This window comes from Girardinichthys multiradiatus, chromosome 8, assembly GCF_021462225.1.
Source record: "Girardinichthys multiradiatus isolate DD_20200921_A chromosome 8, DD_fGirMul_XY1, whole genome shotgun sequence".
Taxonomy (NCBI): Eukaryota; Metazoa; Chordata; class Actinopteri; order Cyprinodontiformes; family Goodeidae; genus Girardinichthys; species Girardinichthys multiradiatus.
In genome coordinates, this window is record NC_061801.1 from 16,035,788 (window position 1) to 16,052,567 (window position 16,780).

Genomic DNA, 16,780 nt, shown 5'->3' on the forward strand with positions numbered 1-16,780 from the left:
CTTACTATTTGTGCTCTTTGTCCTGTCTGACACAATCTAATGAGCCATTGGAAGCTACAGAAGGCCGCATTACACACAAGCTGATAAACACCATAGGGCGGACTTCTTTTTGTACAAATTTAGTTTTGATTATTTTGCTGCTTTTAACCAACTTGTCTGCTAAAATTCAAACATTGCTTGTATTTCATGCAGGTGTTTACTGTTTTTGACTCTTTTCTTTGTTTTATACGATTATAAACTAAACATGATTAGGTGTGTAGACAGCTGGTCATATTTCATGAACATCATTCATTACATTTATGCTCCATCCTGTAGTTTTCTGTGCCATCTGAGCATCGAACAGTGTGCGCAAGGATCCACAGCCAGGCCATAATTGTTTTGTTTTATTTTTTTAACAATGGCTCAGCGGTGACCTCTGTCAGTGACAAGAACAAAATAGAGCTTGACAGTTGGGAGGGTCAAAGAGCTAAGAGACAAAAAGAAAGTCATGAGGAGGATAATAAGCAAGGGTCTAGAGAGTCTGTTACCTAGCAACCCAACATCAATCAGTGAGATGGTGAGATGGTTAAATATATGTGAACATAAAAATAAATATTTCAATGGGGTCATTTTCATTTAAAACTATATTACTATAGATTTTACTAATTACGGGGTGTTCCAAAAATATGAAAATTTTTCACATTTAGTCAATTTGAATAGTGGGCAAATAGTTCATACTCCTTTACTCTAAAGTCCAATTTGCAGTTTGCTACAAGCCATGTAGGGGAGAAAGCATGTTTCGCCTTCCAGCAGGACAATGTGCTAAACATACATCCAGAACTACAAGGAACTGCTCAAGATAAAAGTGTAGTCATAGTTGGGCATCATTTGAATTTGAACACTTCCAGGTCCTCGTTTCAATTCTGTTTTCTACCAATTTTCAATTCTGATTCTTCTACCGGTCGGGGTACTGAGTATCGATAATAAAAATCAATACTTTAAAAATTGGACAGTTCCAGGACAATCAGAATGTTAGTCTCAATTGATTCTTGAGACTTGATGCCCAACCTTAGTGATGTGTCTTATTGGCTCAGTTAAAGTCCAGACCTAAATCCAGTTGGGGTTCTATGGCTGGCGATTTGATAATTGCTGTTCTCAATCCAATCTCATTAATAGGTTTAAGCAGAAGGGAAGGAACAAAAATTCCACCTTCTATATGTGCAAAGCTGGTTGAGCCACATCCAAAATTACATGTCTTGTTATATCACATAAAATCCCAGGAAAATACATCTAATTTTGTGGTTGTAACAAAATTTGGGTAAGTTTAAAAGGGCATGGACTCTGTTGCAAAGCACTATATATATACTGCCTGGCAGCGGCGTGCACAGACATTTTGGGTGGCAGGTGCTCAAGTGGGAAAAAAGAGCACCTTGTGCAGCACATGGAGCTGTCGGTTGCCTTTGTAGTGTGAGATTTATTACAGGCACAGCATGAACATAATTTATATGTATTACTAAGCAACCACAAAACAAACTGTCCTGTGGGATGTAGGGAAATGACCACCCAGGAAAAAAAAATTCAAAACAACAATGCATTTGACAAAATTCTTAAGATTAATAAGGCAACAAAATGATCATAGATTGATTTAAAGTTAGATTACTGATTCACAACCTGAACTTCCTGAGTCAAATTTGAAACTTACATTATCCTTCATTTTTTTTCTTTTTACACACTGTTTGTCTTGACTATATCATTCTGTTCTTTTATCACAAAATGTCTTCGGCACCAAATAACCGTATGTTGTAGCAAAGCAGGTTACACTGCCAAATTTACCAGGTAGGTCACACTAAATGAGTTATCTTCAGTAACCAGTGACCATTCTACAGCGTAAATCAACTATACCCAGAAAATTAGTTATAAAGTCTTTATAGTCAAAATGAAATCAACATCAGAGAATATGATCATGAGAAGAATCATCTATACTTCTGCATGTAGCCAGTGTGATATATGACAGAAATTATTCTTAGAGAATAAAAATTAATGAGATTACAAGTCCGGAGAACTGATAAAATGTCTGCTTTTTAGAAAATAAAATACTCTGATCACATCATCATTTTTACACACAAAGAAGTAGAAAATACAACTTAGCTTACATGCCCCACATTTACTGAACTTTATTAAAGGTATTTTAGTAGTGTATGAATTGTAATGTTAACCAGTTCATTTCGCCGTATTTGCAATAAAAAAAAAACATGAGTCAAACAGAAGTCAGCAGGGACCATTATAGCAAATGTAATACGTACATCTATTGTGGAAGCAAATCGTTACCATATTTCAAAAGAAAAAGCATTTCTAGAAATGCTTTTTCATTTTAAGAATGTGGCTGCATTATTTGACCCATAAATAAAATTAGTAATCAATCATCCTATTTGCATTTGCATTTTCTTCTTCATGACTGCACATTTTATGCCATATTCAAAAAGAAAACAAAGCAGTCATTGCTTTGGTCTGCCCGCAAAGTACTGCCCAGAACTCGAAAATGAAAAAGCATTCCGAGCGGCGGACACAGCAGGATGACGTCAGCAGCCGCTCTTCCTCAGCTCCCCGCTGACCGAGCTACCCATCTTGTTCGGTAGGGGGCGCTGTGCACGTCTGCATCGCATTACATTGCAAATGTGCCGAGAAATTGATTCAATTGCAGCAGGGCCGAGCTCAATTTGTGGCAGTGGCAGGCAGAATTGGCAGTTCCGAAACGGAAAAGCAATGTCTGCTTTGTTTTCTTTTTGATATAATAATGCAGCCACATTCTTAAAATGAAAAAGCATTTCTGGAAATGCTTTTTCATTTTTAAATTTTACATTTCAAATTGAATTTTGGTATCTATTTGCTGGGGTACATTTTGAAAAATAAATCTCAAATGTCCTTTTCTTTTTCATTTTAATTAAGTGAAAGAATGAGCAGTCTTGAAGGAGAAAATTAAAATGCAAATAGGATTGTTGATAACTAATTTCATTTATGAGTCAAACAATGCAACCACATTCTTAAAATGAAAAAGCATTTCTGAAAATGCTTTTTCATTTGAAATATGGTAACGATTTGCTTCCATAATCTATGAGATAGATTTGGATTTATTTATTTCTTCTGATTTAAGAGTTAAATCGTAGACATCCTCCTGGCGCCTGGTGGCGGCCATAGAAGACATAGCTGGTAAAGGTATGCCATTTATTGGCCTGTTCTGTTTAGATAAAATGGTGGCAAGTTAAGTTTTAATTTTTTAATCCGAAGTTTAGGAAGCAAGTATATTCGTTTTGTTTGTTACCTGGATGGTTAGCCGGCCTGTCTGCAGGGCAGGGCTCTATTTGACGGCGGAGGGGAGGAGAGGAGAGAAGAGGTAAGCTGCACCAGCGCAGGTCCACCTCTCCGCTCTGCACGCAGCCCGTCTCCGCTGAGACACACACGAGGCGGGACACAGACGTGTGCCGGCGAGGGGGAGGGGAGGTAGTTGTCGATCAAAATTTCAAAACGTGGGACACTGGTATTAAAGACCTTTAAATTCAGAAATTTTACCTTGGCACCTCACTAGACACAGTAAAAAAAAAAAAAAAAAGATTTCAGGAGGGCACTTTTTTCTCCAAAGGATAAAAGGGCAGGTGCTCTAGCACCACCTAGCGCCTATCTGTGCACGTCCCTGCTGCCTAGCCAAAAAAAAAAGTCGCCATCTGGATTTAACCCCAACTGGTGCAATGAGTTGCTTCTCATTTATTAAACCACCATGTCGAAAGACACATCCCGTTGTTGTGGAAAAGATGTCAATCAGTTTCCAACAAAATCTTAGAATGTGTGACTTTTTTTTTTTTTGGTGGCGACTTTGTTTTTGGCCAGGCAGTGTAATATCAGTAGATTTTGGATTTTTTTTCTGTACTTTGTATTATTTATTATTCATAAGTCCCAAAACATACCAATGATTTGTAAAGTGAACAAAGGTTTTTGAAGCTTAAATAAACAAGAAACGGCAAGTGATGTGACCAGGAAAAGGACATGGTTTGGTCAAACGCCACACCTAACAAAAATCAGGTTAACATCCCTGTTTTTGTTCATGCTGTACATTAAATGACAAGTTTTTCTCTTCTGGCTTTTCAAAGACATCCTGGGAGGCCACAAGCCATGACTTGGCAATGTATAATTGAGAAAGAGACAAACAAATTTTTATTTTTCACCCTAGAATCATGTGAATTTTTTTTTTCCCCTCCTTCATGTATCCCATTAGATGAGATGTTGATAGAAGCAACATTTTAAATCACTGCTGACTGCTGGGACACAGGCACAGCCTCTAGTGCAGCACAGTTAAGGCATGTTTCAGTCTACCAGGGGAAATTACCAATTCCAGGCTTATTTTACCTGAGGAAAATTTAAAAAACTCTTTGCAAGAAGACAGATGGCATCACTGAGATAGGTCCCAGCAGCATGTTTCAAATATGGCTTTTTTTTATCTAATTAAGCATAAATACAAACATTCACACAGCCTTAAAATTCTAAATTTAACATTCTTGGACAGTATGGAATTTGATTTAAATATTAATTTCAGGTCTTGACCATTAGCTGCCCAATTTCAGAGTCAAAGTGCTGTCTGTGTTAGAGAGAAGTTACCTCTGATGAGACAGATGATTGGGGTGAAATGTTGAGAGTTATATCATGGAGGAAGATCATCATAAGATTTGAGTAACTACTGATGTTTAAATGATTGGAGAAATGTTGCTCATCTGTTTAAGAGAAGAGACTTCTCATAAGTTAGCAGGAAGATGCTGCTGATGTCACACAGTTTTGATGTGTCTGCAATATTCTCTTTTTTGCCCATATGTGTGGTATATTTCTGGTCTCTGTCTTTATCTGACACAAGCTACAAATGGCTACATGTCTAATTTTAAACATGGTTCTCTGTCTCCCTTTTAGCTGATCTCCAGCGATGCAGATGGGGCCATACAGAGGGCGGGACGCTTCAGGGTGGAGAACGGCTCTTTAGATGAGGTATAAACAATGCTTCCTTGTACAAATGTCTCCCATCTGTGCCAGCTTCCGTATTATGGAGCATCCACATATCCATCCATACATCCTTGCATCCATCCATCCATACATCCATCCATACATCCAATAAATGTTTAGCATTTCTTATGTTCTGTAAGACAAATATGATACCAGAACAATGAGATAATTACCTTGGCACGTGGACTGGAAACAGGAAAGATACCATTAAAGGGTTTGTTCTAAATTTCAACCAAGTGCATAGAAGCTTCTAGAAATCCTAACCTGTGTATGTTACTTTTAATGTGTCCACTACCTCCGCCCCCTCATTTTGAATCATGCGTTTGTATTGAAAGGTAGTGTGTGCTTAATTTTGTCGTAATGTCACTGTCATATTTTAAGTTTTTTTTATGCTTAAGGACCATTTGGGGGCTGCATGGTGATGCAGTTCTTAGGACTGTTCCCTTGCAACAAGAAGGTCTAGGGTTCGAATCCTGGTCTAGGGTGTTTCTGCATGGAGTTTGTATGTTCTCCCTATGGGTGTGTGGGTTCTCACTTGGTAATCTGATTTCCTTCCTCAATCGAAAAACATGACTGTTAGGTCAATTGGTCTCGCTTGCTCTTAGGTATGAGCGTGTTTGTGCATGATTACTTGTCTTGTGTTTGTCTGTGTTGCCCTGTGATGGACTAGCGACCTGTCCAGGGTGTACCCCATCTCTCAGCCAATGCCCATTGAAGATAGGCACCCACCATCCACAGATAAAGACGATGGATGGATGAATGGATGGAAAGATCAATTGACCATCTTGGAATAAATGTTCAATGCTCTGCGAGTAACCCCATGAGGTCAATAATTATTAGCTAAATTAATCAGAAATTAGGTCATGCTTTACTGAATGTTGCCTAAAGAACCATCCTTAAAAAATCGATAAATGCATTTAAATAAATCTTAAGATGTTATGTCTCTTTTCCACTGGCTCTTTTAAGGCGGCATGACAAGCTCCACTTGGTCTTGCTCTACCTGTTGTGTTTTTATTGACTCCTTGACAGCTGGAGCAATGGCTTGAAGCCCTGCCTCCAGCCGTCAGTGTAGTGTGCTGTGCCGCTATTGACATTACTGCGTGACATTGTCACATTAAAGTGCTCTGTGTGAAATAATAAAAAGATAAAAACAAAATAAAAAACAAATAAACAAAATCCAAATAAGGGTTGTGTTATTGTATATGCAAGAATGTCTTATACATGTTTTTTCGTGTATCTAATAATCCACTGGGATAATTATCTGGAACACAGCCCAGTCAGAGCTAAAATAAGGCACAATAGTTTGATGTGAGTCGGGGTGTGGCAAGAGAAGCAGAGAGGAGAGACTGTGCTGTCTGGACTGGTAAAGCTCCAAAGTTGGCCTGAAGAAGTTATAATTTCGGGCTTTATGATGAAGTTTTTGACTCAGCCATTGGAGGACAAGAAATTTAAAGTGCAAAACTGTGGACTTTTGACCTCGGTGAATTTAGTTTTAGGTTGGATATTGTATATTCGTGCTCTGCAGATTTAGTGGGACTTCATCCCATTTGATCCGATGCAGGCAGTCTGATTACGGGTGGCTGCTCTCTGCCTCCTCCCTCCTCCTGCAGAGGCTGGTTCGCTTAAGGACTGTCAATAAATTTCTTAACCAAACACACTGTTTCATGGTGGTATTGTTTTGTGTGTTTTGTTTGTGCTTTCGAACAGCTGGTTTTATTTGTGATCACCTTTTTTAGGATATTATTAAATGCAGCGCCCCGTCTACGTGTAATGCAGAAAACTAATGTGTCCTTTTTCTTTTATTTCAGCCTTAAGGCATGGTTTATGATTTGTAAATCTAAAAATTTTATTTATGTTTCACCTGCTCCGGCCATTGTGGTCCTTAATATTATTGTAGCTGCTCTTGAGTTTTATTAACCTTTCCCTGCACTATCTCAATGAAAACCTTCTCATTTCTCGTGGTCCCATGGCCAATCAGTGAACAGCAGTCTGTTCACATAACTTATAGTCCCTACTCAGCCCCGATCATAAAATAGAGCCAGTGGAAAAGGGGCATTCGTTTTGGTGCAGCATTTTTTCAGTAATTTTTGTTAGTGGCTTTCCAGAAATGCAACAGCAGAATAGGTTTTAGGGCAACTCAGAGGAATAGGGTTTGCTTCCATGCTTTTGCCCTGTCTGCTCTCTCAGCTGTCATAATACAGTATATAATACAGTATATTATGAGAGAATAACGTTGTAGCTTTTAACTGGCAAGCTCTTCTCCTGCAAATATAAGTTCAAATTTGAAAGTAGACAGTTGGCTCTTTCGGTCTGTTTGTGATTTCCTGTTTTGTATTATGATCCGCACTTCTGCATCGTGTGACAGTTTTCCAGAGGAAAGACTTCTGTGACTCAAGGCATGGTCATCAGAATAACAATGTGTCGTGTGTGTGTGTGTGTCTCTGTGTGCATGTGACGACCAGGCTTCAGAATACACTCCAGGAACATGGAGGAGAACGGACGTCCATCTGGAAAATCCAGAGTACCACACCAGATGGTACTTTAAGTACTTCTTGGGAAAAGGTCAGTGCTGCTCTGCAGGACTATGTTTAGAAACAAACACACTTACTTAAAGAGGCAGTTTAAAATAGACAAGAGAAATACTGTACAGGAGGTGAGGCTGAGACAGAGCCATTGAGCTGGCCTTCCAGCCATGCGGACTATCACCTTCTGAAATGTCCAACACATCAAGCTTGCAATAAGGGAGACTGTAAGAAACTGAAATGACTCACCTGTTCGTTCACCTCTCTGACTCTCATCATTTCAGCATCCTCATTAACATGAACAACCTCTTCTCTGACTCGCGGTTTAGGTGGCAATGCAAGTGGTGCAACAGAAGATAAAAATATGTGTTTCTTAACCATGATTTAAGCTAGAAAGAGCACAGCCATCTTAAAGGTTGAGATATATTACACAACCTGGGATGGAAACAGGCGCCTGTGAAGGAAAGTTAGATAAAAGGTAAACTATGAAAAAAGGAAATGCATTTTGTCCTCCACTCAGAGTCAAATGATGCTCTGGAATAGGGAGTTTCAAAATGAGCCATGTCTGAAGAAAGTTGGCTCGACCTGTTTGGACCAAAGATAAGCCATCTGTGTCTCACAGCCTGAGCAGAGCTCACTGCGTTGTACAACACATGATGAACTGGAGGCCACTTCCTGTATAATGGAGCACCTACAATTAGTGGCATGAATTTTTCATTTTCTTGATGATCGGGAAAAGAAACTTAATTTTTCTGGCATTAATTAGCATAAAATAAAGGCTTTTCCATTCTAGAAAATACCTTGTTGACCTAAAGCATGAAATATGCCAATGAATAATTGGCTGGAAAGAACTGGAGTCTAATGGGATTCTAATGTTTTTAAAGATGTGACAATATCAGCTGAATAAAAGGAGGCATAAATGTACGAATCAACTATTTATAGCCTGGTTTTCCGATTGGAGGGTCAAGAACTAATGAGGTAAAAATAGATCAATACAGCACAAAACAGCAAAGACAAGAAAGGAAGAGGTATGTGTATGCTTTTATTGATGATAATGTGATATTTTTATTGTGATTTCCACTTTCCACAAAGACCCTGCATGTATACAGGGCTTTGTAAAATTGGTGGGATTGTAATGATAGATCAACACAAAATAGACCATCATTATGAAGTAGAAAGAAGTAGATATATGATTTTCAAAGTTTTTCAGAAATAAAAATCTGAAACCTGTGGCTTGCATTTGTATTTGGGAACCTTTATTCTGAAACCTATATCCACAGGTCCACTGCTCAGGCAAGATAATCAATTGTAGAGACAATTATTAATGGTGCTCTCCATCTTCTCCACTCCACTTCATTTCACTTTTCTTTGTGAAAGAGTGGCAAGAAGAAAGTCTGTAAAAGTCAAAAGTATTCCGACTAGTCTCTTGGCACCAGCCTTGGACACAGCAAACATGTTGAAGAGGGTATCCAGGTCAGATGAGAAATAAATTACATGCCAAATATTTGTAGCAGAAATGTAATACTGCAAAGCACTCAGACATCCCTTCTCCACCATTAACATGACGGTGGCAGCATCGTGCTCAGGGGATGCTTTTTTTCAGCAGGTATGGGGAAGTTGCTCAGAGATGATGGGAAGATGAATGAAGCTAATGACAGACCAATCCCGGAACAAAACCTGCTAGAGGGTTGAAAAATGCTTGAGACTAGGGAAGAGCTTCACTTTCAAACCAGACATCAACACTGAAAACACACACAAAAAGCTAAATAGAATTATTTTGACGTCAACATATGATCACTTGTTGGAATGTTTGTGTCAAAGTCCTTAATTAAATCCAACTGAGAATCTAAGACACAACTTGACTCCATCCAGTCTGAGCTGCTCCACAATGAAGAATGGGCAACATTGTTATTCTGTATTTTGTGCAGAGCAGATGGAGACAGATCCCAAAAAGCTTACATCTGCAACTGATTACAAATGCATACCACACTTTTCAGATTTTATAATCCCAATAAAATACCTAAATGTTTGAAAAAATGTGAAAACTTTCAAGTGGAATGAATACTGTGTAATACACTGCAATGCACTTGCCTTTTCCTTTCTTCAGTCCACCAGAACTATGTGGGTACAGATGCTGAGAAAAACCCTTTCTACCTGTCGGTCGTCCTCTCGGACCAGAACAACCAACGGGTTCCTCAGTACCGAGCTATCCTCTGGAGAAAGACGGTGAGCTGACCGACTGTGCGCCTCAAAATGGTTTACAAAGATGCACTGAGTAAAACTCCAAATTAAAGATGTTTGACCTTTCAAATACTTTTTAATCTAAAATGTAAGATAGATGTAAGTAAGAAACTTCTTGTTTGTGAAGAAATGTACTTTACAACCATCACTGCCTCACAGCATCTTTAAATGTTCGAGTGTTCTTGAACTATTAGCACTCCGGTTACAAATTAATGTTTCATATAAATATTTTCTTCTTGTATGCATTGTTGAGGGTATGTAAAGAAGCTCAAACTGCTATCTTTGGGAACTATGCTATTCCGCTTTTAAGTCCCAGTGTGTGTAGGTGTGCGTAAGATGCATGTTAATTAAAGTGTGTTTGCTGTTTAGTGATTCAGTTACATGGCCAGGATAGCATGGATCTAATTTTGGTCTGCAGCCTCGTCTGCAACCTGATTAGGGCGGTGCACCTCCGCCGCATGAGCACATTGATTTGTCTTGTTTCTGACAAGACTCTAACTGGTACAGGATGTTTATGTTGTTGGTGTTCTGCAACAGAGCAACTCTGAAATTATTCTGTATCTAATTGAAGAAAACCGTGGTCTGAGCAACCTATTGGGTAGGGGTATAGAATGTACCTTATTTGGACTAAAAATACATCAAGACCAGCAAGAAAACATGTTTAAAGGATGAGATCTTTAAACATGTTAAGGACACTGAGTCAGCCAAGTGTTTTAAATACCATATGTTTGTCACTCTTATTCACCCAGGGAACTTTGAAGATCAGCCTCCCCTACAGCCCGACTAAAACACTTTCAGTCAAGTCCATCCTAAGGTGAGAGACAAAGCCTGGAGATTTAACAGGCACTGATTTATGTTTTAGCAGCACCTGGTTGTTTACTTGCTTCTGAGACATTTGGTGAAGTCAGAACCTCAGCTAGTCATTATAATAGGGTCCCAGAGTTTTTTATGCAGCAAGTACATAATACAGGGGTCGTATGCCTACAGCATTTGTAGGTTAGTATGTTTATATGCAACTTTTCAAAAAGTGGGTAAATGCAGGCTCTGGTTTAATACTACCCTTCTCTAACAAGTACTCTTATATGTTGGCATTTTGTCCCAGCCTCCTTCCAGTTTGTACCCATAAGAAACCCATGAACCACAATGAAACTGAAACACCTGTCATTTTAGTGTGGGAGGTTTCATGGCTAAATTGGACCAGCCTGGTAGCCAGTCTTCATTGATTCCACATTGCACCAGTAAGAGCAGTGTGTGAAGGTTCAATAAGCAGGGTAAGAGAACAGTTTTGCTCAAAATATTGAAATGCACACATCATTATGGGTGACATACCAGAGTTCAAAAGAGGACACATTGTTGGTGCACGTCTTGCTGGCGCATCTGTGACCAAGACAGCAAGTCTTTGTGATGTATCAAGAGCCCCGGTATCCAGGGTAATGTCAGCATACCACCAAGAAGGACGAACCACATCCAACAGGATTAACTGTGGACGCAAGAGGAAGCTGTCTGAAAGGGATGTTCGAGTGCTAACCTCGGATTGTATCCAAAAAACATAAAACCACGGCTGCCCAAATCAGGGCAGAATTAAATGTGCACCTCAACTCTCCTGTTTCCACCACAACTGTCCGCCTGGAGATCCACAGGGTCAATATACACGGCCAGGCTGCTATAGCCAAACGTTTGATCACTCATGCCAATGCCAAACGTTGGTTTCAAGGGTGCAAGGAGCGCAAATCTTGGGCTGTGGACAATGTGAAACATGTATTGTTCTCTGATGAATCCACCTTTACTGTTTTCCCCACATCTGGGAGAGTTACGGTGTGGAGAAGCTCCAAAGAAGCGTACCACCCAGACTGTTGCATGCCCAGAGTGAAGCATGGGGGTGGATCAGTGATAGTTTGGGCTGCCATATCATGGCATTCCCTTGGCCCAATACTTGTGCTAGATGGGCGCGTCACTGCCAAGGACTACCAAACCATTCTTGAGGACCATGTGCATCCAATGGTTCAAACATTGTATCCTGAAGGCGGTGCCATGTATCAGGATGACAATGCACCAATACACACAGCAAGACTGGTGAAAGATTGGTTTGATGAACATGAAAGTGAAGTTGAACATCTCCCATGGCCTGCACAGTCACCAGATCTAAATATTATTGAGCCACTTTTGGCGTGTTTTGGAGGAGCGAGTCAGGAAACGTTTTCCTCCACCAGTATCACGTAGAGACCTGGCCACTATCCTGCAAGAAGAATGACTTAAAATCCCTCTGACCACTGTGCAGGACTTGTATATGTCATTCCCAAGACAAATTGACGCTGTATTGTCTGCAAAAGGAGGCCCTAAACCATACTAATAAATTATTGTGGTCTAAAACCAGGTGTTTCAGTTTCATTGTCCAACCCCTGTAGTTGTCGTGTATCAAATAATTTGTTTTGGTTGTTTGTGAAGTTTGTGATGAATTATGTAGAGAAATAATGAAAATAATGTTCTGTTCCTACATTTTACCATATGTATTTGTATATTATTTTCTGAAGAATTTATATGAAACTCTGACAGGGGGCCTGGTGGGGTGTAATACAACAGACAACTGTGTCCCCCACTATTGGCGGGCCTGTTCCAGGCATACCCCTTTTACACCAATCCGGTTTGGAGCCCGCTCTGGTTCCTGAACGTGATTTTGAACTAGTGACGCATGTTTCCACCAACAAAGGCAGGTGCCAGAGCATGAACTCTGGTTAAACTCGGGCACTGCAACAAACTTGGTTCTTCTGCGCGAACTGTAAAGTTACCTGTGGGTTGAAGCCGCAGACAACAGAAGCAACAAGTACGGCGATGAAGACCGTACCATAAATTCAAGAACAAGAGTTCCTTCGGTGGAAAAAAGCTACCTGTTTCCATTTGATTGTGGTTCTGATCCCTGTTTGAGTCAATTGGTGGTTTGGTGACGTGTTCAGTCACATAACCAACTTTCCTTACGGCAGCATAAATGAAATATAGAAATTTACTTCAAATCATCAGGTATTAAAGTGCGTACGAAGCATCCCCAAGGAGGATACAACTTAACGGAAGGTCTGTATGAAATGTTCCAGGCCAAGCAGCGCCTTTTCATACTTGAAGATTAGGGTCTTTCTTCTTAGATTATAAAGACCAAAACTGCAAAAGTGCAAAATGGCCATGGGGCAAAATGACTATTATATTGTTATTTATAGTCATAACATTTAATGGTTTTTAAGAAAAAGCAGCAACTTCAATTTTACTTTGCTTCAAGTTAGACTAAAGCTGCTGTCTCAAATGTTTCCTATCTTGCCATGAATGTTGGTGTTTTGAAATCTGAGAAAATTAAGAGGAATTTGTGAAACACTAAGCCCTGCCACATCTTTGAAGCATGTATATTGCTTTTGAAGTGTCCCCCAGTTTACACACTGTACAGGTTCTTCTCAAAAAATTAGCATATTGTGATAAAGTTCATTATTTTCCACAATGTCATGATGAAAATTTTAAATTCATATATTTTAGATTCATTGCACACTAACTGAAATATTTCAGGTCTTTCATTGTCTTAATACGGATGATTTTGGCATACAGCTCATGAAAACCCAAAATTCCTATCTCACAAAATTAGCATATTTCATCCGACCAATAAAAGAAAAGTGTTTTTAATACAAAAAACGTCAACCTTCAAATAATCATGTACAGTTATGCACTCAATACTTGGTCGGGAATCCTTTTGCAGAAATGACTGCTTCAATGCGGCGCGGCATGGAGGCAATCAGCCTGTGGCACTGCTAAGGTCTTATGGAGGCCCAGGATGCTTCGATAGCGGCCTTTAGCTCATCCAGAGTGTTGGGTCTTGAGTCTCTCAACGTTCTCTTCACAATATCCCACAGATTCTCTATGGGGTTCAGGTCAGGAGAGTTGGCAGGCCAATTGAGCACAGTGATACCATGGTCAGTAAACCATTTACCAGTGGTTTTGGCACTGTGAGCAGGTGCCAGGTCGTGCTGAAAAATGAAATCTTCATCTCCATAAAGCTTTTCAGCAGATGGAAGCATGAAGTGCTCCAAAATCTCCTGATAGCTAGCTGCATTGACCCTGCCCTTGATAAAACACAGTGGACCAACACCAGCAGCTGACACGGCACCCCAGACCATCACTGACTGTGGGTACTTGACACTGGACTTCTGGCATTTTGGCATTTCCTTCTCCCCAGTCTTCCTCCAGACTCTGGCACCTTGATTTCCGAATGACATGCAAAAAGTACTTTGGACCACTGAGCAACAGTCCAGTGCTACTTCTCTGTAGCCCAGGTCAGGCGCTTCTGCCGCTGTTCCTGCTTCAAAAGTGGCTTGACCTGGGGAATGCGGCACCTGTAGCCCATTTCCTGCACACGCCTGTGCACGGTGGCTGTGGATGTTTCTACTCCAGACTCAGTCCACTGCTTCCGCAGGTCCCCCAAGGTCTGGAATCGGCCCTTCTCCACAATCTTCCTCAGGGTCTGGTCACCTCTTCTCGTTGTGCAGCGTTTTCTGCCACACTTTTTCCTTCCCACAGACTTCCCACTGAGGTGCCTTGATACAGCACTCTGGGAACAGCCTATTCGTTCAGAAATTTCTTTCTGTGTCTTACCCTCTTGCTTGAGGGTATCAATAGTGGCCTTCTGGACAGCAGTCAGGTCGGCAGTCTTACCCATGATTGGGGTTTTGAGTGATGAACCAGGCTGGGAGTTTTAAAGGCCTCAGAAATCTTTTGCAGGTGTTTAGAGTTAACTCGTTGATTCAGATGATTAGGTTCATAGCTCGTTTAGAGACCCTTTTAATAATATGCTAATTTTGTGAGATAGGAATTTTGGGTTTTCATGAGCTGTATGCCAAAATCATCCGTATTAAGACAATAAAAGACCTGAAATATTTCAGTTAGTGTGCAATGAATCTAAAATATATGAATGTTAAATTTTCATCATGACATTATGGAAAATAATGAACTTTATCACAATATGATAATATTTTGAGAAGGACCTGTAAGTCAAAGATACAACTGCTGGTCTAAGATTCCATAAATGAGAACTTAGCATTTTTACATAAGAATGTAATGCTTTCTGTGAAGAGTGGTGACCAAATCTTAGAAACTATAAAATAACAGAAAACACTCAGAATCATTTTATTTTCTGGTTATTTTGATAATAATGTCTTATAGCTAATGAAATTCAGTTTCTGCAAAAAGTAAAATAATATATAAGCTAAAAATGTGTTTTTTAATCAAGAAATGTCAGTTTACTGATATGCATGTCTATGTACTGTAGAGTATAAGCACTCATTATTTGATCGGGGCCACTTTTGCATGAATTACTGCATTAGTGCAGCATAGCATGGAAGCGATTAGCCTGTGGTACTGCTGAGGTGTTCAGGACGCCCTGATCAGTCTAGATGTGGCTTTAAACCTATCTGCATTGTTCTGGTGTTTCCAATGTTCCTCTTTGCAGAACCCCATAGATTCTCTTTGGCGTTTTAGGTCAGACTGGTTTCCAGGCCAATCAAGCACACTGATTGTATCAATACCTGGTTGAACACTAGGTTGGAAAGCACCAATCTGCATTTCCCTTATGCATCAGCATAGGGAAGAATTAAGTGCTTTAAGCAAAGGCCAGTCATTTTTCATTAGACACTTCTGACATCTCTGGATCAGGAATGACTCAACACAAGAAATGCTACAATTGCAGCCCATGTCTTCAATGTGTCTTTGTTTGGTGGTTTGGTTCATCCACAATAGAGGACAGGTCCAGACTGCAACGAACAATCAGGTCTGCAGAGAGAATCATCAGAGCTGACAATCCCTCTATCCAGGACTTATACAGGTCTAGGGTCAGGAAAAGGGCAGCTAAAATCTCTGCAGACCCCACACACCCTGCACAAACACAAATTATTTAGGCTTTTACCTTCAAGTCGGCGCTAAAGAGCACTGTCTGCTAAAACCAGTCGCCACAGAGACAATTTCTTCTCCCAGTGTTTTTCCTGATGTACACTTGACAGTTCCAGAACAACACCTTGCATACTTGGACTGATTTCACATTATATTCTCCTGTAAAGTCACTTCTATATATGTGTATATATATATATATATATATACATATATACACACTTGTATGTATGTGTCTATATTTACATTTAAAAATAAAAAATATTTTCCATTATTTTATATATATTTTTAAATCTTCACTGAGAGCAAAGTGTACCAGAGTCAAATTCCTTGTTTGTGTACACAAACTTGGCAGTAAAGCTGATTCTGATTCTGATCATTAGTGCAGTTTAATTTCACATAGGATTTTTCATAAAAATGCCCCATATGTTTCCTTTGTATTATAGAAAATATGTTTTGGCTATTTGTACATAAGATTGTGTTTCATGTAGCAAATGCCATTAGAGACTAGAAACAGGATATAAGAAGTGGCGTGAGAGGATATTGGAAAGTATAAATTCCTCAGGCTGGGAAGGATCACCAGTGAAATTCAAACAAGCACAAATCGTTCAAACTAAATGAGAAAACACCCATATCAGTTCTCATTTTTCAGTATACCTTTCTGAGCCGTTTGTCTTCAGTCATTCCTAAATCCCTGTTTTTCATTCCCTTTCTTCTTTTCTGTGCTTCTTGCAATATTTCATTTCCTGATATTCTTTCTTCTATTACAGTGCAATGAACATGGACAGGTTTGAGAAAGGCCCCAGGGAGATCCTGAACCCAGAGATTCAGAAGGTGAGAGTGACACCGGAGCAACAGCCGGCTCTCCGTTCAAAACAGAGCCGTGGTTCATTTCACGCCAAGCCTGATCAGCAACACCTAAACTTTATAATGTCCTCAGGCTGTGTCATCTCTCACCGCTGTGCTGGTTAGAATGAATGACAGTTTTTATTTCCTCTTTCCGCAGGACCTGCTGGTGTTGGAGGAACAGGAGGTATGAAAGGATAGAGTACCATTTGCCTGTTTGTACTGTTTCTAGAGCTATTTTA

General features: G+C 39.8%; 1 protein-coding gene across 1 annotated transcript in view; it reads left to right on the top strand.

Moving 5' to 3' along the window:
* Window positions 1-487: 487 nt before the first annotated feature.
* Window positions 488-16,780, top strand: part of garnl3 (GTPase activating Rap/RanGAP domain like 3) — a 47,155-nt gene continuing 30,862 nt past the window's right edge. The window contains exons 1-7 of the mRNA XM_047373506.1: window positions 488-556; window positions 4,930-5,004; window positions 7,482-7,581; window positions 9,649-9,767; window positions 10,532-10,596; window positions 16,463-16,526; window positions 16,699-16,725. Coding sequence (XP_047229462.1) covers window positions 488-556; window positions 4,930-5,004; window positions 7,482-7,581; window positions 9,649-9,767; window positions 10,532-10,596; window positions 16,463-16,526; window positions 16,699-16,725 — 519 coding nt within the window. The remainder of the gene's footprint in view (window positions 557-4,929; window positions 5,005-7,481; window positions 7,582-9,648; window positions 9,768-10,531; window positions 10,597-16,462; window positions 16,527-16,698; window positions 16,726-16,780) is intronic.